Source organism: Canis aureus, chromosome 2, assembly GCF_053574225.1.
Source record: "Canis aureus isolate CA01 chromosome 2, VMU_Caureus_v.1.0, whole genome shotgun sequence".
Lineage (NCBI taxonomy): Eukaryota > Metazoa > Chordata > Mammalia > Carnivora > Canidae > Canis > Canis aureus.
In genome coordinates, this window is record NC_135612.1 from 2,641,874 (window position 1) to 2,665,891 (window position 24,018).

At 48.1% G+C, this 24,018-nt stretch overlaps 1 protein-coding gene across 1 annotated transcript in view; it reads right to left on the reverse strand.

Annotated features, from left to right (window-relative positions):
• Positions 1-16,853: 16,853 nt before the first annotated feature.
• Positions 16,854-24,018, reverse strand: part of MAN2A1 (mannosidase alpha class 2A member 1) — a 162,037-nt gene continuing 154,872 nt past the window's right edge. The window contains exons 21-22 of the mRNA XM_077861780.1: positions 20,883-20,993; positions 16,854-19,733 (exon numbers count right to left, since the gene is read on the reverse strand). Of these exons, the coding sequence (XP_077717906.1) occupies positions 19,581-19,733; positions 20,883-20,993 (264 nt within the window). The 3' untranslated portion in view covers positions 16,854-19,580. The remainder of the gene's footprint in view (positions 19,734-20,882; positions 20,994-24,018) is intronic.

The window sequence follows — 24,018 nt, forward strand, 5'->3', positions numbered from 1 at the left end:
GGTTGACTTTGCAAGAGGAAGCACGTAAGAGGAGGAAGGGGAAAGAAGGACCCAAACATAAAGAGACAGGTGGAGAAGCCCTGCCAGGTTATGTCCTCACACCCCACGCCCAGGTGCACAGAGGTGCCAACTGACCAGGAAGGCAAAATGGGACTTAGTCTTGGTTGAGCCTGAGCTCTAAGACGATAGCTGGGAACTGCTCAGTCCCTGTAGGCCTCTGAAGGCCCACCCATTGCCCATATCCCCCAGTCCCAGAAAGCTCACCCAAAACAAAACCAACAAACAAACAAAAAACACTGGATGCCTGGGTGGCTCAGTGGTCATGATCCTGGGGTCCTGGGATCGAGTTCCACATCAGATTCCCCACAGGGAGCCTGCTTCTCCCTCTGCCTGTGTCTCTGTATCTCTCCTGAATGAATAAATAAATAAAATCTAAAAAAAAAAAAAAAGATGCACAGGACTGCCCCTGCAAGAATTGTGATGGACGTGGTTCAAATCCAGTTTGGCCTTTCTCAAAAGAGGGGTCTAAAATGGTTGAAATTGAACACGTGGGGAAAAGCGATTAGAGAAAAGCGCCTCTCTAGGGAGATTTGCCACCGTGCTGGGTCTCGTCCCTCCCTGCGGCCTGTGCCTTCTCCAAGCCAGGAGAGCCATCGGTGTGACTTTTCCCTGTCTTCTCCTGTGTTTCGTTTCTTCAGGTCTAGTTTGGGGCTCAAAGTAGCCCAGCAGTTGAAGCCTCAGGCCGACCTCGGACATCAAGCTAGCACGAAACTCGTGCCTGAGGAATGGACAAGTTAACTCTGAGAAGATGAGCTATGAGACCCCCCGGGGGCTCCGGGGGGTGAGAGGGGAAGGCCTAGTGATGAGTAAGAGCACATGCCCACACCGAGGCAAAGGTCAGCGAGAGGTCATCAGTGATGGATGGCCCCCAAGAAGCCAGGAAATGTCCCAGGACATTTCAACTCTCAAGTCAAGTCAACTCTCAAAGTCAACTCTCAAAGTCAACTCAAGCTCCCACAGGCTGGTGGCAACCCTTCTCTCCTCTTCTTTCTCATGTCCCTGGGAGCTGGGGAGAGGGCGGGGAAGAGCCAGCAGGGTCAGGGCCCTCACAGCCTGCTCTCCTTCCCATCCCGGGTCTGCCAGGCCACGGCTGAGGCCAGGAGGATAGAGCGTCCCACCAACTCTGAAGCCTTGACTCAACAGACATCCAGATGGCAGAGTTGACACCACTCTGGAAATAAAAGGTTTTTTTCTTCTTTTTTTTTTTTTTTTCCTGGTGTGTGACTTCATCCAGGGACAGAGAACATGTCCTTGAAGTGCGTTTGCTGCAGTAGTTGTAAGAGGAAAAAATGTGACTTTATGACTGTCTCTTAAGAGGCTCGTTGGCTCCATGCCGATGCTAACATAAGAGAGTGCATGAACATGCAAGTGGGCAGGTGGCCGCAGGCTGCAGAAGAGCCCGAGACATGAGAAGGCACCCGTGGAGGATGGGACGGAGGGAGTGTCCGCTGGTGACGTCGGGGCAGAGTCTGCGCTGCGGCCGGGGCCAGGGAGGAGAGGCTCTAAACGGGCCTCCAGGGACAGCAAGTGGTTCACGGCAACCGTCGCCTCTTCGAAAAGAAACAATGTCTGGACTGAAAGTCTAACCTCTCCTCTCGGGGAAAGTGTAATAGAAACAGTCGGCTGACGTGGGATGAGCATTCCTCAGTGGGGCTGTCAAATAGGAAGAAGTGACATTAGTGGGTGGACAACTGGTCTTGGGTCCGGGTCCCCAGGTACCTCTCCCACAATGCAGGGAGTCCCCTTCCCAGTCAGTACGAGGCGGAGTCGGGAGTGGGTTTGGGTGAGGAGTCTGTTCTTCTAGAACCTCATCACTGGGATGTGCTGATGGTTGAAATTCTTGTGTCACTGGGCTGAGAGCGTAGGTCCTGGCTGAAGAGTTTACCGGCCTGCTCAGATCCACGTGGGCGATGACCACACGAACAACAACTCCAGGAGAGTCTTGGAGAAAGGAGCAGCGCGTGACCACGAGCGCACCAGCCCGTAGGAGCCAGGTGGGCGCAGCCCCAGCGGCCCTACCCCCAGCAGCCCCGTCCCCTCCCGCATCTGTGTATAGACCCTGACTCCTTGCGTCAATGAGCCACCAACGAGCATCATCGGGCACGGTCTTGGCTCTGCCACCAACGCTGGAGTGGCCCGGGCCTCAGCTCCCTCGGCTCCTAAATGGGGGGGTGGAGAGCCCCGCGGCCCGACGGCCACAGAGCAAGTGGGCTACTCAAACTGCGGAACCCGAGCCCATCCCTGGAGATGTGTGACTCGGTAGAGAAAGGGGAGAAAGGGGAGGGTCCCACAACTTGCATTTGGACACATTTAAGGGGATTCCAACGCAGAGGATCCAGAGGCACGTAAGGCACAGGACCTCGAGATTCTCTTGTAAGCCAGTCCTCTCTGCTCCGTGTGTGGCCAGCAGCCCCACGACGCACAGCCCCACGGAAACCAGTGGGCTCAAGCAGCAACCACTTTTATTTGAAATCCATATCCGCCGGGGTAGGCTGGCTCGCGGGAGCTCCAGTCAACATGGCACACCACGGCACGGGTTGGTTAGGTTAACTGGTGTAGGTTAACTAGACGGTTAAACTGAAAAATCTCCCTTAACCGTGAGATGCTAGGATCCCAATTCGATCACATCCTTAGGTCAACCATTAGGAGCGGCTAATTTTTCTGTTATTTAAGGGTAGGCGTCCGGTGGCTCCTCCAGAGGCCCTCCAACAGGCTCTCTGTGGGGTCAACAATACTTGCTGTAGACGGTTCAAAATTACACACACTGAGTACAAATAAAATTTCTTGACCCTCTATGTAGCTGTTATCTAAAATTGCCTGAGCCTTGGAGAGTTCAAGACTTGGTCTGGCTCTAAGTATCGTTCTGCTTTCTTTCCCGCCCAGGGTGACCTCTGGCCATCAAGGGGCCCTGGCGTGTGAGCACGTACCGCAAATGAAATGTCCCCAGGATCACGCGCCATCCCCTGGATCCTTGCTGGGCTCCGACCTGCTGCGACTTGTCTGGCTGCCGCCCGTGTGACAGTGGTGGTGTCCGCTGAACCATGCCTCTCCTCCTCCGTTCCTTTGGGGCACACGGGCCCTGTCGCTGAAGTCATGGCCCCAGCGGTAGGTCACACGTGCAGGCCTTCTGTCTGACGCTTGGGCTCCACCGCCTCCTTCCTTTCCCATCTCTGCCAGGGATCAGGTGAGGAAGAAATGGGGTGATACCTAAAGCTCAGCCCCCTAGACACCTCCCTCAGCCATTTCTAAAATCCTGTCTGGCACCACGTTAGACGTAGTGTCATGCCAACTGTGGGGATGTAATACACGCTAGGAGAAGCCCACTGTTCTGGAACATGTTTCCACCACATAATCCACCAAAGTGCAACCCCAAGGGGGCCCGACTGCTGGGATATTCATGTCTAATGACGTGTATTTCTTCTTTCTCCTCCCAGCCACCTCCTCTCAGAAACATGAAGGGTTTTCCGTGTCCCTCTAAGGTGGAAATGACCCTTGAAGCCCATGTCAGTCCTCTATACTACGGCTAATAATAAAATTCAATGACCTAGATTCCTTAGGCTTAGGATTTGATTTATAAAAGGAATTTTGGCAAATTTAAACTTTTTTTTCCCCCCTCGCAACAAAGCCTGGATTTCAATACTATGGTCTCACTATGAATTTTTAAAAATATGTTTTCCCACTGAAGGCCAAGAAACGACTTCTCTGTTCCAACCTCCTGTGAAATGATGAAGCCCACTGATTTAATAAGTGTAGAGCCATCCAGCAACATGATTTCTGGGAGTGAAAAAAAACATGTCAGCTTAATGTTTGCAAAAAATATTTTTTTCCTGTGCAAACAATAATCTGCATAGATTTGCCTCTCAGAAACTAGCAGCCAAGAAGAAAATAATTGATGCAAGCGCAAGCATTGCACCCAGGGCCATAAGTGGAGGTATACTGCTTAAGACCAAATACTGTGGAGTTTCTCTACTTCGGGTCTCTTGCAGATGCGGGGATCACAGAGACACAGGGAGTCCAGTACTCTGGGTATCTTGGCGGAGAAAACTGGAACAACGCGAGATGGCTTCCTTCCAGAAACTAGCAAGATTGGTAGTATCTACTCTTTGACAACATGGCCCCAGACTAGCCTCCAGCTTTATACCCCACGCCTCACCTGTGTCAACCTTCTTTTTCAACTCAGCCAGCCAACCTGCAGACCTTCGGACGCAGTGACGGGTGTTCCTGGATCTGTGTCTTTGCTCTCACAGTCCCTTCAATGGAATGAATGCTCCTAGGTTAGGGCCTTAAAGAGCACTCAGCGAATCCATCAGGATTAAGCGAGAATCAAAACTCTTGTCTCCTGCTTGTATTTTCATCAAATGAGGTAATCTTGTGTTGTTACAAGGATGGAAGTACCATATTTAGACTCCTTTTACCAAAAGAAAAAAGAAAAAAAAAAGAAGTACTATAGCAGGATCTTACTTTGAGGGAAAAGGAGATTATGTTCAATTTCCATTTGCTATAATTTGTCTATTCTTTTCAAAAGGACTTCTGAGTGGGAGCCATAGAGCTGAGTCTGGCTCTGAGAAGAGAGAAAGAGAGGAGAATAAACACTGAGCAGGAAGCAGGGAGACCACGGTTGTTACCATAGTGATGAACATCCAGTCCGGATGGTGCTGTCGCCGGCTTCTGCTAGTGAGTGGGAGAAAACCACCTTCCTTCTGGACTCGTGTAGCTGAGGACAGAAAAATCCGAGGTGACCAATTTTAACTCTCTACTTGAGAGCTTAAATCGTAGCTCCACAGATACGGCCAATGTTTATTAAGCACCTAAGTGGTTGGCAACATTCTAGAAGATCCAATGTATGTAAACCCAAAAAGTTAGGGACTGACATCCTCATTTTAAATATGAAGAAAGCAAGGTTTCAAGAGAGTAAATAACTGGCTATTTAATGAACTCGGCAGTAAAAGGGCCGGCCGAGATTTAAATCCAAAACTTCAAGTTAATTCGATCTAACGTATTTCCATTGTACACCTGTTTTCACAAGTCACAAGTCACAAGTCGTAGTTGTCACAAGTCACAACTACGCTCATCAAATGACTTGGCAGGAAAATCATATCCCTTTGACTAACGCAAACTTAGGGGAATCCGTGGTGGTTACTCCAAGCTTTGACATTTTATAGTTTTCCCTGTCTCGCGAGTCTTATAGAAAAATAGTTTATATGAAAGCTTTCTTTCCTTCTTTTATAAACTGAATTGATACTCTGACAGCAGCTTAATTAAGAAATGATCCTAAATGACAGTTTTCAATGTATTTTGCATTAATGCGACAGCAACCAACAGTTTACTGACAGTAAACATCGTTTCATGGAGAGGCAAAGGTCACGGAATTATCTCACACATTCTTTTTCTTCCAAAAACAGAAGTACCTTTGAAGTTTTAACAATAATCCCATATTGCCAGTAAACATAATAAAACAATGTTGAAAAGTTAAAGGCATCCCCAGTTCCATCCCTGTTCTCATCCCTGTTCTACAAGAGTGACTGTTGGTATTTGGCCTTCCTGAACATCCATGTTGAGTGTAATAGTTAAAAGCTCGGATTCACATTCCCACTTTGCCACTTATTCCCGCTTTTGCACACTTATTCCCATGTGACTATGCAAATTAACCTCAACTCTCAGTATTTTATCTGTCCAACAGCCATAATAATACTGCCTACTACATGGGGCTATACCGCGGAAAACATGACAAATTATGCTAAGTGCTGAGCACAGTACTTGGCACCCTGTAGCAGGTAATAAATGGTCGCATAAAAATGTATATATGTGTTTATATACATCATTTGCATAAATGCATCGTGCTGTACATATTGAGCTATAATTCTCCACTTAACAAAATATCTTAAGACGTACTCTCATGTCTGCACGTAAGACGCTCCCCATCAGTTGCTGCATGAGGCTCTACATGTGGCCTTTCCGCAAAGCGTGCCTGTGAGGGGAGAGACAACAACCTCTCGGTGTCTCCTCTCAGGAGGGCACTAATCCCATCACGGGCCTCGACTTTCATGACCTCATCTAACACTAAGTACCTCCCACAGGCCCCGTCTCCAAATACCGTCACATTGTGAGGTTAGGGCTCCAACATATGAACTTCAGGGTGGGGGGGACAGAAATGTTCAGTCCATAACATACTAGACAGGATAACAGATTGTTAAACAGCAAATGTTGATATGCATTTCAGATTTTCTATGATTTCTATGAAATACGTGAGAGCGCCCAATTCTCTACATCTCATCACTAACAGTTTTTATTGTACTCGTTCTATTCTTTGATAATCTGAGACGTCAAACGTTATATATACCTTTGGTCTGCATACATTTGATTATTCATGAAGAGAAATATCTTTTCACATGTTTATTGGTGGGCTATATGTCTTTCCTTGGGAATTTCCAATACATACCCTTTATCAATTTTTCTAGACTAATATTTTTCTCTTTGACTTTCACGAGTTCTCTATTATACATTAGAGATGTTAACTCTTGTCCGTCCATACTCACCCACGTCATACTTCCCCATGGCATCCAGACTTGACCTTTATAATACTCAGCACACTCAAAGGTACTCGTTCAGCGTGGATTCCTCACTCACTGGATCACAAGTTCCACGAGGTCACGCATGCCCTTGTCTTATTCAGTGGTCAGTTCCCAGCTCTGGCTACAGCATCCAGCCCCTACTTGAATAAATAGCTCCAAAGGTGTTGAATACACTTGTAACACACATATTGCAAATATTTACCACTGTATATTGTTTTCTTTTTCTTTTAACTTTATTGATGGCATCTTTGGCCATACGATTTTTAACTTTTTTTTTTTAAGATTTTATTTATTTATTCATGAGAGACACACACAGAGAGAGAGAGAGAGAGAGAGAGAGGCAGAGACACAGGCAGAGGGAGAAGCAGGCTCCATGCAGGGAGCCCGATGTGGGACTCGATCCTAGGTCTCCAGGATCACATCCTGGGCTGAAGGCGGCGTTAAACTGCTGAGCCACCCGGGCTGCCTGATTTTTAACTTTTATAATCAAATTTGTCTGTGTTTTTGCTCTCAAGTTCATACCATGCATAGAAAGACTTTCTTTGCTCTCAAGTAATTTAAGATATTTTCCTACATTTCTTCTATTGTATTTATAGTCCTAATTTTTACAATTAAATCTTTCATCTGCAGAAGATTTTATGTGCATTTGGGGTAGATATGCAATTTTATTTTTCTCCAAACAAACACTACTATTTATTGAGTGATCTACTTCTTTACCACCAATGTGAAAACAATCTTTATCATATTCTATGTAGGGCACATGTATATACTTCATACATATGTTTTGTCATGTGATAGGAAAAATCTATTTTTCTTTTTTTTAAGATTTTATTTATTCATGAGAGACACACAGAGAGAGAGGCAGAGACATAGGCAGAGGGAGAAGCAGGCCCCATGCAGGGAGCCTGACATGGTACTTGATCCCGAGACTCCAGGATCATGCCCTGGGCCGAAGGCAGGTGCTAAGGGATCCCCTCTATTTTTATTCTTTAAAACTTTTTTTTTTTTCCTGGTCTCATGCAAGGACATCTCCAGGTAAATATGGTGCCAATTTGTCAAGTCTCTGTTAAGTGCAGTTATTCCCTAAAGAATGAGCTGATGAGCAGGGTACTGGATCAGGATAAATAATCTTCCGATCTAGCTTCCTTCATTAGCTCTCCTGCGTTAAGATGCTCCGCTTTGAAAGATCCATAACCATACCTGTCGGACCTGCTTCACAGAGTTATTGTGAAACGAGAGGGTGCAAATTGGTCTGAGTATTAGAAGTGCTCTAAAAATTAGAAGTTCCTGAGAAGTGAAAATTATTCATAGTCTCTATTATTGACAAGTATCCAGCGATTTCATCTTGAAAAGACTTTACTCAAATTGATTGGAACTAGATGAGTAACATTCTGTGGTAAATGGTGGCAAATCAGTGAAAACATCTTCTTGTTTTTATTCCAACTTGTCTTCTGAACTGCCAGTGGGTAAGTCATCCCAGAAAATGAATCAAATACCGAAGGCTTCTTGTCTGCTGTTGCGCCTTGCTCATGTTGGCCCAGTGCCATGTCTGTCACAAATCAGCGTAATCCCGTAGCCCTCTGTTTTCTGGCAGGACCCCGGGGAGACTGGAGCATCCCTGTGCGCTTCTCCAGAGGGCGGGACGGCTTGGATAAATGTGTCTTGAGAACTATATCAGTTTCCTGAGGCTACAAACTGGGTGACTTGAAACAACAGAAATTTATTCTTTCACAGTTCTGAGTGCCAGCAGTCTGAAACCTAGGTGTCAGCTAGGCCACACTCCGTCTGGAGGATCCAGAGGAGAACCCCTTCCTTGACTGCGCCAGCTTCCGGTAGCATTTGGCATGTTTGACTTGCAGCCACGTGATTCCAGCCTCCGCCTCTGAGGCCACATTGCCTCCTCTTCGCTGTGTTTTCGACTCTGTCTCTCATTAAGGGCATTTGTCACTAGATTTAGGGCCCACCCGGATAATCCAGGATGATCTCATCTCAAGTCCTTTAATTTAATTATGTCTGCAAAGGCCCCTTTCCCAAATAAGGTAACATTTGCAGGTTCCCGGAATAAGGACACAGACATATCTTTTGCGGAGCCTCCACTCAATGCCCCTCCAATGCCTTGGATCATGAGGGGAGGTAAACACAAAGCAAGCTCAGAACCTGCAGTGCTTTTGTTAGCCAAGACCCAGCTGATATTAACCAAATGGAAGTTCATTTTCAAATGATGCACATGAAGTTCTGACATTTTGCTGTTCCTAAAATATTCATATAGCTTCTCTCAGACTCAAACTTGACTGAGGTTGAATTCAAAGACTTACATTTAATTATCTCCTCCTGGCTCCCACTCCAAATCTTCAAACCCTAAATAGAAAAGAGTCAAGACAGGATCACCAAACTAGCATGTTTCTTATTTCAGGCCACCATGTTACATCACGGAATGAGATAAAGATCCCAACGCCAGTCTTCTCATCAACTCCTTTTGGCAGAAGGCAACAGCTCAGGCACTTCTCACAAGGGCAACCTGTATTTCCCTAAGCAGAACTTACCCTCATTCTTTCAGAGCCAAGCTACAGCAGGGCTGATTTGAGCCACAGAAGGCCACAGATTAAGATTTCTTGAGATCTACAGTGATCTCGTGTTAGTTCTTCAATAGAAGGCTCTCTTGTTCACGGCACTTCCCCTGGTCTGAAGCCATGTGGTACAGGAGTTTTTGGTGCTCATCCATAGGGTAAAACTCAATCAATGGTTTTCATATAGTCCTTCAAGGATTTTTTTCATATTACTCTTCAACTTCAGCCTTCTGCCTCTTCAAAGAAAGCTTCAGGCTTAGGTTGTTTCAGGGGAAGGGAACACTGGTGTTCACGAAAAGAAAACAAAATATATTTTTGCATCACACAGATAATTCTATTTCCAATTCCAAACTTCCAGGTACCCAAAGGTGCCATAACCAATACATGGAGAAATAGGACTTCAAAAGGTGACTTGGCAAGGGCTATGAGCGTTGCCATGGAGAACCAGTAAAAATGCATTTTGTTTCATCTGTTAAAATAGCTTTTTGCAAACCAGAAAGAAGTGTTTAGGACACCTTCTAATTTGGAAACTTGGCAGTGTGGTTTTAATTAGTAGATCAGAAAAAAAAAAGATTTCTTAGGAGGTGGAGTGACTCTTCCGAGGTCCCGTGGCCACTTTTTGACAGAGCTGAGCCCCAAATCCAGATTTCCAGACTCCCAATCCAGTGCTCTTTCCACTACTGATACCATACTTTCCATTCTCTTTTTAAAAAAGATTTTATTTATTTATTTATTTATTTATTTATTTATTTATTTATGAAAGAGTGTGTGTGTGTGCACATGAGCACAGGGGAGGGGGAGAGAGAGAGAGACTGAGAGAGAGTGAGTCTTGAGCAGACTCCACGCTGACTGTGGAGACCACTGCGGGACCCAGGACCCAGAGATCATGACCAAGCCAAAACCAAGAGTCCCTCACTCAACTGACTAAACCACCCAGGAACTCCATCCATTCTCTTTTATAACTAAAATGGTCCCTGGAATGACAACTCCAAGGATTCCACATCAAGTGGACTCAATAGTCAGATGGACAAGAGGTTTATTCTTCTAAAGGACCATTAGTAACTTTTTCATCTTTGGGGGCCATGTGGTCTCCGTTACAATGGCTCAACTCTGCCTTCGTAGCCATATAGCAGCCATGTAAAGTATGTAAACAAATGGTAGCACTATGTTCCAATAAAACTTTATTGACACAAACAGGCAGTAGCTAACTTTGGATTGTAGACTGTAATAAATGTTGGCAATTATTATTTTTAAAAGATTTTATTTATCTGAGAGAAAGAGGACATGAGTGGGGTGCCAGGGGGAAGGTTCAGAGTGAGAGGGAGAAGCAGGCTCCCAATGAGCAGGGAGTTTGACACGGGGCTCGATCCCAGGACCCTGAGACCATGACCTGAGCTGAAGGCAGATGCTTAACCGACCAAACCACACAGGCGCCCCTATTATTATTTTTTAATATAATTTTGCCACTACTTTACTTTTTACCATACCTTCCAAAAAAGGAAGAGAAACAAAGGAATCAGCGTTTAGGATTCCCTCTTTCCCCCTTGCCCCCAGACACACCAAAATGTGTCCACTGCCATGAGCCTCCCTGCTGCTTCATGAACATTACTGGGTAGCTGATGATCACAACCACACAGATGGTAACATCACACTCTGAGCTCCTGGGGCTCTGTATGCCTGAGATAGACAGTTTGTCTTCTCTTTGGAACCCTGGCAAGGTCTGAACTCCTACAGCCTTCTGGCTCTCTGACACCAGGTGCTCAAATAGGTAGTTTCTTTTAAAATATTGAACAGCTTTCACTTTCATTGTTTATTTCTAGAGATTTTAATGAAGCCAGGTGCATACTTTCAAAGACCAGTCGTTTTTTGCTGGTGCCACCCTGCCCCTTGCGTCTCCTTCTAATTTGAAATTTTGTACTTCACGGAGTTCCATTTCCCCACTACTTGTTAAAACTGTAGGAACTGAGGCTTCAACTTTGTTGAAACATTACTCATCTCACCTCATGCAAATAGGGTGGAATTCAGGATAAGGTAGGCTAATCTTTCACCTACTGTAGCTTTTACTGAATTATAAAACCTCATAATTATTATGTTTCAATGACACAGGCCCAAGAGATTGCATTATGACAAGGTTCTACTAAACTTTAAAATATTAAACCCTTTTAAAGCTGAAAGTATTTAATAATGTGTCTCATTAATTCTTTAACCTCTTATCTAGGTGACAAATATTCCTGAATTTATGGTTGACAAATTAAACCCTAGAGACAGTCCTGAAGTAGACTGTGGACAATGAAAACCCCTGTGAAATTGTTCTGTCCACGCTTAGATTAGACACGGGAAGTCTTCACTGTATCAATGCTACAGAGCTCTAGAGTCGATAGATTCACATATATGAAATAAACGTTTTATAATTGCCTTAATCCAGCACTACATGGCTACAATAAGTGTCACACATTCAGAGACATAGGCGTCCTTTTCTTTGCAATTTTGGCAACTATGTGAAGTTGCATTAAAGCTTCCTGAAAATGATACACACATTTCTTTCACGTATCCTTCAATGTGCCAACAGATCAATATTCATGGGCATACTACCGTATATCCATTTTCTTCAGTAGGGTCCAAAGCTTAGATACAGATAATAATGAGTCTTTAAATCCAGCAAAAACGTTTCCAGGTTAAATTCTAGTGATTTTTCCTTCATGAAACTTCCACCAGATTTGGGATGTCTCGTTTTGGTGGCTGTTGGTGTCGTGTCACCTCCTCTCCCACACCTAGTTGGTGGTGATACATCCTTCCAGGCTCAGCTCAGCTCCTGCCACCTCCCTGCCTTCCCTCCTCATCACTCCAGACAGAAGCAAAGGCTCCTTCCCCTGTACACCAAATATCTATCATCAGTGCTGCCAGCGCTATCGTGGCCTCTTGCTCTCTGATCAGATGGCATCTTGACTCCGTACGGGACTTCTCTCCTTTACTAGACCCCAGGGCAAAACTACTAACATCCTTCTCCCTCAGAGCCTCACACAGGTACCTTGCCCAAATGACAACTTCAGTTAATGTTTACTGAAAGCTCAGTGCAAAATCTAAAGCAGATTACCTTCAGGCTCTATTAAGGGGAGCCCCATAAATTCAATGAAGATTAATTTGTAGATTTTACCTAAGAAAATAGATTTTAACTTCAAAGCAATCTTATTAACTGCACTTTAAAAATCCATTTAAGAAGACAAACGAATGAGTCAAATTGTTTTTCCTGAGAGCTCACTTCCATACAGGCAGCCCAAAATGATTTCAGTCCTGTGTGTGGGAAGGAAACCCATCCCAAGAAAGGCAAGTGCTCTGATATTCTGCCTCAGAGGGGAGTTTCATACCAAAACAAAGGCCTTACTGCAACTTCAGATCATGCTTTGAAAGCCAACCAACGAAGGCTCCATTTGTTTTAGTCAGGAGTTTTATACATCCAGACTCTAGAGACACATCTTGCTTGGTAGCATTGCTATTTAGATTTGGGACCAGAAAATGAGCCCCAAGACTAAGCTTGTGAATAAAAAAATTGGAAAGCTATATGGAGCATATGAGCCAAGAACACCAGCCTCCATCCAAAGCCCTTAAAATATGCCCTTTTAAACAGCACTATTCCAATTTGCCTCCTTCGCCTGTTTGGAGATTCAGAAATTCACTTATAGTCTTTCAATGATCTACATCTACTCGGAAAAAATATTAAAATATTTAAAGCATTAGCTGACATACTTCAAAAAAGTCTACTCCCACCAACTCATGGCTCCCACCTCAGCCCCTTGGTCTTTTTCTCCTCTGCCTCCTAGATTTTGTTTGACATTTGGAAGGTTCATCTCGCTACACAGGAGCCAGCCCCAATCCCACATTTGAAGTTAAATGAAACACTGAGTGTACGAGCCAAAGGAGCTCTGCAATCTTCAGGCATGTTGCTAGTACACATCCTTAATTCACTTGACACTTTTTTAAAGGATTTATTTATTTATTTATTTATTTATTTATTTATTTGAGAGAGAGAGAGAGAGAGAGAGAGAAAGAGAGAGAGCATGAGCTGGGGATGGTGGGAGGCAGAGGGAGCCTGACGTGGGACTTAATCCCAGGACCCAGGATCATGACCTGAACTGAAAGCAGACGCTTAATTGACTGAGCCACCCAGATGCCCCACATTGGTTAATTCTTTAAAAGACATTCCAAACATCAAGATCTGAAAAGTATTAAATATATTTTATTAAACACATTGAGCAAAACAGGCAAGGTGGGGGGAGCAGTAGAGACAAAGTAAGAGGATGTGTTCTGAGGACCCGGTGCACCCATAAATATGCACAAATATGCACCCACTCGGGAAAGCACCAGTTTCAATGTTTTCAGCTCTAACAAAACACTAAACTCAAAATGGCTTAAATAGTAATTCGGCATGATTTCACATGACAATAAGGTTGGGGTTGGTTCGTTTAGCTGCTCAACATCATCAGGGACCTGGGCTCTCCTCATTTTTTTCACTCAGTCATCCAGTTGGCTTTTGTCCTCAGGCTGGTCCCTGCAGGGTGGCAAAAATAGGCTGCAGCAGCTCCAGCACCGACACGTATGCCATTGCCCTCTGCGGGTAAGATGCTCTCTCCTTCTGAAGAGGGAGGAGTCTCCCCCAGGAGCCCCCAGCTGACTTGCCATGGTAGTTCACTGGCCAAAGTTGTGTCTCATGCCCATTCCTAAACCCATCATCCAGCCTGGAGGAGGAAATCATCATGACTCATTTAGATCAAGAGCAATTCACCTCCTGAAGCTCATGAGTATCTGGATATGAATAAAATCAGGGTTTATTGGCCCGGGAGCCAACGGCTGGTCGTTAAGCTGCGACAATATCTTCCGTAGGGAGGTCACATGCTTCAGGGAGATTAGGAATGCAGCTCGAAACCTCTATGCTTTAGTATCTGGTAATGGGGCCTTCCTTAAGGTTTCTGAGCAGGAAAAGAACATGAACAGATTAAGATGGAAGGGATTTGAAAGAACTGTAATTCTGAAAATTATAATTCTTCTTTCACAACATTTACTGGTGGTAAATATATTTTCATTTACCGAATGAATATTTTCTGAACGCCTGCTGTTCTAAGTGGGGGGGATGCAACACTGAACACATGCTGGGGTTCTTGCCTTCAGGAGAGCTTATATTCTGGTGGGGAAGGCAAACAACATCATTTCAAGTCTGGCTCTGTTTAAGGAGAGAAGCAGCAATGTAATAAAAATACCCAGGGAGTGGAGGTGGGACGAGTTTAAATTGGCCACTCAAGGAAGATTCTTGGGAAGATGACGCCTGAACCAAACCACAATAATAAGGCGCCTGCCAGGGGGAGATTGGAGAACAACTTTGAAGCAGAAGGAACAAGTAAGTGCAAAGCCCTCAAGAGGCATCATCTTGGCCCGTTAGAGACCCCCTACGAGTCCTAGACGACAGGAAAACGGTAGAAGAGAAGGCGGATTTGGGTCAGGAAAGGGTTTCTTAAACACCCCCGCCCCCTTCCCAAAGTTAGAGACAAGCAGAAGGCAGGGCCCAAGCCAGGCTGGGCTTCTCGGTCGCGGCAAAAGCCTGTTATTCCAAGCATCATGGGAAACACACAATTTTCAACAGAAATTTTTTTCGATTTTTACCTTTTTGGCTTCCATGTGGGAAAAAAAGGAGCCTTACGGGGGCAGGGTCAGAGGTAGATGAGCTGTTAGGAGGCAGAGCCAGAGCCCGTGTGGTGAAGGTGGCCGGGCCGGGCGGGGGGCACCAGGGACGGGTTAGGGGCTGTCTCCTAGACACCGTAGGACACGGGAGTCCTGGCCAAGAGCTATTTAGAAGAGCTGGGGAAGAGCAGAGAGGAACCCCGCTACCGAGGAACGTTCTAGGCCTGGGCTTCAGTGCGCACCAGAGTCCTCCGGGGTCTCTGCAGAGCACAGAGCGGGACCCAGCAGGGGTGACGGGAGGCCGGGGACGCTGCATCTCGGCCCGTCTCCAGGTGACGGCGCGGCCGCTGGGCCAGATGCTGGCACCTGCGAGCTGGCCTCGCGTGGGCCTGTCCCGCGGCCGACGGCGCCCCAGGGGGCCAGGGGTTCCTGCTGAAAGCAGCCTCCTGGGGCGCGCAGGCGGCTGCCCTCCTGGGGGCCTCCCCAACGGCCTACAGGGGACACACGTGTGCTCCGGAATCAGACCCGCGTCCTTGCACAACCACCTCACGTCTGGTCTCCTACCGAACGTTCCTGGACTGGAACCGACCGTGCTTCCTCCCGGGCCGTGCACCCGCTTTCCCTCCGCGATGTCCGCACGTCGCCCACCTAGGACTCCACCTCGCCCGCCATCCTCTTTGGTCCCAGGATCCCGGTTGCTCCGGGGGGCGCAAGCAGGGAACCCAGGTGGCTCCACGTGTCTGAACCTCTGTCCTCACCACAGTCATTAGCACCCGAGCCAGACGACAGGCGGAGACTCTGACCCCGGGTCACCTGCCCGGAGGTCACAGGTGCTCTTGTGCCACCGGGGTCACCAGGTGGCCGTGTTGCCCCCACGGGTGCAGCCCCTGCCTGGCAACGAGGACAACTGAGAGGAAAGCAAAACCAAGAGGTAAGGACAGACCCTGGGGGACGTCACTGTACACCTGGCCCCGGCCTCCTGGGTCCCCGTCTGCCCTTGACCCGGGCTGCCGTGGGCCGAGGGCCTTGCTGCCCCCGCCACCCCTCGGCCGGCCACTCGCGGCCACCTAGACCAGGAGGCAGGCAAGCACAGTCCACAGTCACGTCTTTCTTGACAAGTTCTTTTCCCTCCTTAAGATTTTATTGATTTATCTGGCAGAGAGAAGGCACAACAGGGAGAGTGGGAGGGGGCGACAGGCCCTGCACCGCACGCACAGGGACACCGATGCAGGGCTCCGGCCCACGACCCCGGGATCAGGACCCGAGCCACCCAGGCGCCCCTTTAACAAGTTCTAACAATCAAATGATTTAGGCATGTTAATAATCAAGTATTATGGAGCCGAAGGCAATTTTCATCATCTGCTGATGAAATTTTTTACGGATGATTCTCTAAGTTTCTACAGTTTGGCACAGAGACTACAAGTGCAGCAGCCTCTTTGCTGGGTCACCACAACCGAGCACAAACTCTGCAGGCAGCGAGCCTCACGCCTGCCTAGCCCCTATGAAGCTCTGGCGTAGGGACCTTTCAGCACCCCCACCCCCCGCTGAGGGCCCCCCCAGAATGCTCCCACACAGGGTGGGGTTGCCAGCGGGCCGGCAGCAGCCCCGGATCCCACGCTCCCAACCCACCGTACCTTCTGGATCAGCTCACAGGGATCCTCTTAGCTTCAGGTGTTGCCTTGACTCTCATTTCTGTCCTGCGATAGATGGAATCCGACAAGAACCTACCCCTGCCCCTCCAGCAGACCCAGAAGGCCCCCCGCCCCCGCGACCGTGGACTCCGCCTTCCAAGGCGACCCCAAACCCACCCCCAAACTTCACCACCGCCCCCATCTGCCCCTTGTTCTCTCAAACCGCATGTTCCAACTAGAACTGGGCCAAAGGAGGAGTGATTCGTAAAGGAACACAAAGGACAGATCCTCCCTAGTCCACCCCCGACTCTTCCAAAGACCGTAAGAGGTAAGCAGCACTCCAGAGGCCTAGGTACGTGGTAAGGTTTATCTTTTATTAGAGATCTTATATTACATATTCCCAAAAAGATATAAAATCTTCCAAGAGAAAAATATCAAAACCTATTTGATTCCGAGATAAGCAACATAATCAAAATGAAAGCAAAGATTTTCCTCCGGACAAAGGAATGTGAAAACACTTGGCACAAGTACAACAAAGACATGGGAAGGTAATTACAATGTTTCACGACACGTTTTACAGCATTTTATTTTAATCGGTATTTGAAGAAAACAAGGATGCCGAGTTCTCAAACACTGCAGGTAAAAGCTCGAATTTTCCCCCCAAAACATAAAAAAAAAAAAAAAAAAAAATCACAGAAAGGAATCAAACTACTTGCTCAACTGAACATCTGCAATAACAAATGTAATAAAACCTAAGCAAACAAATATGCCACCGAGACCACAACTGAAGTCTATGGTTTTCAGTGTGTGCCAGAGACACTAAATTATTTAATCAGTTCTTGACCACAACCCAAAGCAAAAGCATCCTCTCTTCATTTCCCTGATGATTTGTTCTAAAAATAAAAAGCAGAAACTTGCTGGTTTAAAGAGAATTTCTGCTCTACCTGTGAACAGCTGGTGGCAACTCACACTGAGTAAGACCCCGACCGACCTGGGACAGATCCACCTCGAACAACCAGGAGTGGCAAAACCACTGTTATTGCATCAAGATTTTTTTTTATTTCGACTGATCAGAATTTCCAGGATGATTAAGCACATCCACTTAACCACAGGACACAGTGAACTCCCAAAGGAAGGTTTTACATTTAAGATGCAATGAAAATACTCATCTTATTCCTGGGATTTGCTTCTGGCAATCCTAAACATCTGTAGATGTCCACAAAAAGGAAGTGTTTTTTTTTTCTTCTTTTAGTTGGTTATGCCCCAAAATGAGGAAGGAAACTTACAGTACATGTTTATTGCATGAAATTACTCCCTTATAATATCTGCATCAACACTAGTATTGTTTCCTTAGTTATTAAAGGCGAAAAAAGTTTATGGACTTATTAACATAATGATAATCTTAGGAGCTGCATCTTGATAACAAAAAAGAAACCACAGATGATCCTCAGACTACGTGGTGGTGAAACAGAAGTTAGGTCTAAACTTCTCTCTGTAAAGACGTTGGAAGGGCAGGAGGTAAAAGGAAGTTTAAAAATCAGTGAATGCTGGATTTGTTAGGTAACACAGTGAGCGTTTTTTTTTTTTTTTTCAAAAGTGTACAGACTCCATGAATCCTTTCTATCCTAAAACTGAATATTCTAAGTGTTTCCAATGTCGCTCTTACTTGAGTGTCACGTTGAGAATGATCCCAAATAAATCTGATCAGAAGTACGGTAATGGCACATGGGCTTGGAACCTCACTCTCAGGTGAGCACGTACAGAAGTCTGGAATTCACTGGGCACACGTGTCCTTTAATAAGGTAAATCGTGACGAGCTACCTATAAGCGGGGTTGAAAACGGGGTCCCCCTTAAAGCATTCCTTCCTAGAGCTCCCTCCCGTCCAACGGAAACAGCGTGTGGGTTTTGCACGTTACAAAACCCCAGCGTCAAGCTGCAGTCTTGTTGGCAGCAGCGTATTTTAACGTATTTTTCTTCCTTGTTTTGTTTTCTGACATCTCAGTACATTCAAATAGTCAAATGTTTAGAATAACATCACCACAAATTTAATGAAACAGAGCAGAACGTGGCCAGCGTCGGCAGGCAAAACGGACGCACCTCACGGGCCGTAGAAAGTACCCACCTCCTCCCCGCCCCCCACCGCCTCCCCGCTTCCTCAGACAGCAACATGGACACCAAAAAGATCTAACAAGACTTATAAAAAAATAAGGCACATTTATTTTGATATGGTTATATTTTTTTAAAATAGAAAAACCCCTCTCCGAACCTCTGTATTCAAATGAGCCGCGTAAAAAGACACCTCGGGTACCCAGAAGAGGTCACGGTACCTATGGAATTGCTTCTTCGATTTTAGTGACAATGGAAGAAATTGCACCTATCCCACATTGTCAAGTAATGAAAATATGCCTCTTTTTCTACTACTGAATGATTCAAAATCTGCTATTTCTGGAAAGACGTACAAAGGGTGAGAAGGGAGGGGTCGAGCGGTACATTAGAAAAAAGGTGTGGAGATCAACTATGTATAGAGATCGCAAGGGTTGACGGATTGCACTTTTCCACATTTTTCAATACACGAAATTCTTCTACTGTGTAGGAATGACTGCAACCATTTTGGCCATTAGCTATTTACCCACCAGTTTTTTGTTTTTTTTTTTTTTAAATTCCGTTTTGGTAAAAATGGGTATTTTTGTAAAACTAATGAAGGACCGGCAACATGAACACTTGTAACAATCTCTTCACAACCCCCAACACAGATATAGTTTAGTTAGCATTTAACCTGAGATACAATCTGTGGAGAGGTTGCTTTAGACACTTCTTCCTTCGTCGTTGCATCGATTCATACTGAAGGTGGTGGTTCGTGGATGGAACTTAAAAAAAGAAAATTGGCTAGAGCATGGCTTTTTTTTTTTCCTTTCCTTTCTTTCTTTCTGTACTGGTAAAAAAAAAAAAAAAAGTAATAATCACAGAATTCATGTCCTCACAGTAGCCAGAAGCTAAAATAATGTGCTTCCTTATTGCACGTCAAACCGAGAAGGGCGTAAAAGACAACTGTTTCCCAATCCAAATCTGAAAGCCTGGTTCATCTCAACTGGATTCGGAATGTGCTGATTTCCATGGGACTCAAGTTGATCTCGCTTATATTTCGGGCGTCTGGAGGTGAATGCATCAAGGATAATGAGGAAGGTGTAAGACTTGCGACAGTAAACATGCTGAAAAGCTTCTGTACCGAAATCTAGAAAGTAAATGGTAAAAAAAAAAAAAAAAAAAAAGTTGCAGTTAGGTCACTTTGAAGAGAGATTAGTAGCACATCTATGTATTTATTCAGTGGAAAATAGTAGGAGAGTGACAACAGTGTATTTAAAGTCTCCTTCTAAAGATAACGGGGGGTGGGGGTAGGGGAGAGGAGATACACCTAGGAGTGCTTGGACGCACAGACCACCCAGGAGAAGGGTAACCGGTGGACGGCGGCTTGCTCTACACTCTCCTTCCATATTTCTTACAACTTACCATGTGCAGGGGCTTTTTTTCAATAAAAGAGAAAACACCTACAAGCCAGCAAGCTTTAAGAACATCCATATCCTCCTTTACTCGACACTTAACACCTGACAATCGTGGTTCCTCTCCTTTCCAAAGACTGAAAGGACACAGGCCCGCTAGGAGGAGGGCTCGTCGTGCCAGGGAGTCTCATCCTGAGGGCTGCGGGGTTGCTGGGAAGGTCCTACTCTCACCCAGGCAAGTTATCCTGATGTGTCTCCCTGCATCACATCCCAGGGTCCCCCTTGGATTTCGACCCTCTCCTATATTTTCCTTTCCCCCCTTGTCAGATCCTACACCCACCCTAATTTGTAGGGTTGGAACCGAATCCCTGGATTCTGGTGCATAGGGTATCTGTGAGGTTTTGGAGAAGAGCGGGGTCCGCTGAGCTCCCCCAAGGGGCAGACCTGCCCCGGTGCCAGTCGACTGTGTCCTCGGAGCACGACCTGCTCAGAGCCGGGGGCCGAAGCCTGGACGTTTGTTTCCTTCCAAGGAGAGGCTTGGAGGAAGGTCAGCAAGGTCAGCCTGAGGACTGTCGGGCCGGCACCAGGAGGCCCTGTGCAGATGTGGGTCAATCAGGAGATCCGCATTCTCCCGGGGGGCTGGTGAGTGTCCTGCTTCCTGCAGCCTCCCTGGCCCCCTGCCCCGCTGTAGTTCCTACAACACCTGCTTAGGCCCGCGGAGACTTCACCGACAGGATCCTGCACGAGCCCGAGAGGAGGGCTGGGGGCGTGGGAGAAGACGCCCCGCGGGCCGGCAACTAAAGGCCCAGGCACGACGGACGTCGCGTTCAGGCATGCACGTGTTCTGGAGGAGAGGCCGGCTGAGAAAATCCCATTCAGCTCACCTTTCCCTGGGTCGTGGAACAGAGCAGCCCCGTGGCTCTGCTGGGGAAGCGGCAGTCGAACCCCTTTCTGTGGAGGATCAAGGCTGCCTCGTCGGAATGCCTGCCGTCCACCTGCAGAGGAGCAGAGCGCCCACATGCACGCTGACATTCGTGCACGCGGTGACCCCACTGCACGCGCCCCCCCCCTCCCCGCGCCCACCTCACCTGTGAAGCCGGGGAAGGTCACCCTCCCGCCCAGGTCCCCCGCTCCCGGCGCACCTGCTGCCCCCACCCCCCACCAGGAGGCAGGGGACGTCACATTTTAAGGCTCCTGGTTAAGCTGCCTCGTGCCCTGGTCCCCTGCGCAACCCCCGAGGACCTGGGCGTCCTTCTAGCCACACGTCACATGCTGTTGTCTCAAAGTTTCTTCAAAGAAAGCATTTTCATTTCTGTTTATTTCACGTTTAAGGTATACATCAGCTGAATAAAGTATCCCCGATTTCAGTCCTTATCTGATCATCGAATGATGTATCATCATCCATCCCCAAACTGCAACACGCTTCTTTATTGAATGCTAATTTTTTGCTAATTGCATTAACATTCTTAATCTTTAATGCACTGGTTCATTATTTTTATATAAAAGACATTTAAATTGAATTAGTTATGCTTATCACTTGCTAGGCCAACCACATTTATTAGCTTGATGTATCATTTAAATTCACATTACGGGCGCTATTCTTCTCGTGCAGGCAGAGAGAAAACTACGGAACACGACAAGTCAGCTACAGGGATCAAGACACACTTTCTTGCAGTAAAATTTCTTGCGTCCACTTCAGTAAGGACGCCGGCGGTGCTCCGAATTTTTAAATTACAGTTCTTTTAATAAATTTTGTTTCCTAAAAGGAGGGGCGGGAGGGGGGGGAAGATGCTTCTGACAATAAGCGAAATAAATTAAAAATCCTTGGGAGAATTAAGCAAGGCACAGCTGCAGAACAGAGGGGAGCGTGCTCAGCGCTGACCCGTGGGGAGAAAGGTCCCCTCTTCTCTTCTGTGGCCACGGACGACAACCAACGTGTCCGGGTTCTGAATCGTCCTCACGAGGGGATTCGGTTTTCAAATGTGTCATTGAGACATCTTTTCTGAAGACAGGGTGGCGGGTGCGGCCTGGGCCGGCCGGGCACCGGGTGCGGGCGCAGAGCTGCGAGCGGGTCAGAACCCGGCTCAGACCCCGGGCCGCCCGACGCCCAGGGCCCGACTTCCCCGCTGCTTGCAGCCGCCCCTGGTCCCGCCACGGGGTGCGGGGGGCGGGGGCGCCAGAAGCGACGGTGTCGCGGTGACCGCGGCAGAGGACGCGCCGGTGCCTGCGACCCGCCGCCCTAGCCCAGCGCCTGGCGCCCGGGTGCCCGCTGAGCCCGTAACAGGCGCCCGCGCAACGATGCCCCACGGCTGCCTCGGAGTGACGGCGGGCGAGGCCCTGCACACGCACGCAGGGGGGCGAGGACGTCAGAAGCCCGAGGACACGGGGCATCTTTCCGCCTCTGCCGTGATTTTCACAAGAGTCAGACGGTACGGAAGCAGGGGGGACAGTGGCAAGAAAGGACCCGCGGGGTGGAGGGGAGCGTGAGCCCTTCTCTGAAACCTAAGGCCGCGTCACCCCCTCAGGGACCAGAGCGCCAACCAAGGAGCAGGCGTCTTGTCCAAGTTTTGAAGAATTAAATATTCATGAAAGTATCAGTTTTCTAGCAAAAATACCTGAGGCAAAGCGGCAGTTCCTCGGCTTCAAAGTCTGTCTCGTCATTTTATTTCCAAGAAAACTGTTTTTCAAAGTAGGGAAACTGTGAACTTTACTTGAATATGCAGCAAGCAGACACCCTCCCAGACAAGACGCGGCGCGACGGGGTAACCGGGCCCGGAAAGCTCTGTGTCCCGGGGGCCCATGTCCCTGGACTCTGCCCGGGCCGCTCACGCACGCCGGTGGTGGCCCTGGGCCCCCAGCGTTCAGGCCTTTACACGACCTTTGCCAACGGCTCAGGCCTTTGACGGTCCAGGAAGAAGGGATGCTAAGGAGAAGAGAGGGGGCCGAGCGTGCAGGGGGGGCTGGCGGCCACCCGCGACAGGGGCCTGCGCTGCGCCCTCCGCGCCGTCGGGTGGGGCTGAGGGGTGTCTGGGCCCCGCTGCGTCCAACTGCGAATGCACGACATACGACTCGTTTTTCCCAAAAACAGAAAAATAAGGGCAAGACATGCTTCCGTAAAATCATAACCTCATCTACCCACACGGAACAATTCCTGAAGAACTGGCCCGTGAGGAACAGAGGCCGTAAGAAGCCGAGCGGCACCGCGGGGGCCCCGGACAGCCACCAGATGAGGACACGGCCGTGTGAGCCCGGAGCACGCCGCTTACCGCCGGGTGATGCCACCTTAGCCACTCGATCTCTAGCTCTTACTTTCCCAATTGGCTGAATGGCGATGACGGTAATTTCTGGAATCACGGGTCCTTAAGCATGACTAACTCGTAGGTTCCTCACCCCAGACCCCCAGAGTCACAGCCTCAGGGATGGGGAAATAGTCAAAGTCTCCGTTCCAAAATGTCCCCGGTGGGACCCGGACACACTGACCCCGAGGTCGGGTAGCTGGAGACACGGAAGCACCGTGGAGGCGCGCACCCGGGGCCCTACGCCGCCTCCCTCACCGCGCCTCGAGCCGTAACCCCCTGCTCCCCGGGGCCTGGTTCCGAACGCCCGGACCCTTCACGCAGTGGCCAGGGAGCAGGGGCCCCGTCCACCCCGTCCACCCCGTCCACCACGCTGCCGCTGAGGAAGTGAGGCAGCAACAAAGATGTGCCTCCGTCACGTCAAGGACGGGCCACGTTTCCCACGGACACACGGGGAGGGGGCGGCGAGGGGAGCGCCCACTCACGCGGGCCCAGCAGAGCTCCGGTCTGGCCCGGGAGCCAAGAGCTATGCCGACACCACTTCAGGGGCAAAAACGCTTCGCAGCCTCCGAAGGAACGATGGGTTACCGTAGGGCTGGAGCTGCCGGCACACAGGGGAGGGGTGCGGTCCCAGGTGTCGGGGCCTGGCTCTGGATTTTCTCCAAGTCCCCTTTGTCTTCTTTTGGTGCAACCATGAAGTGGCACTCGACATCTTTAAAGTACC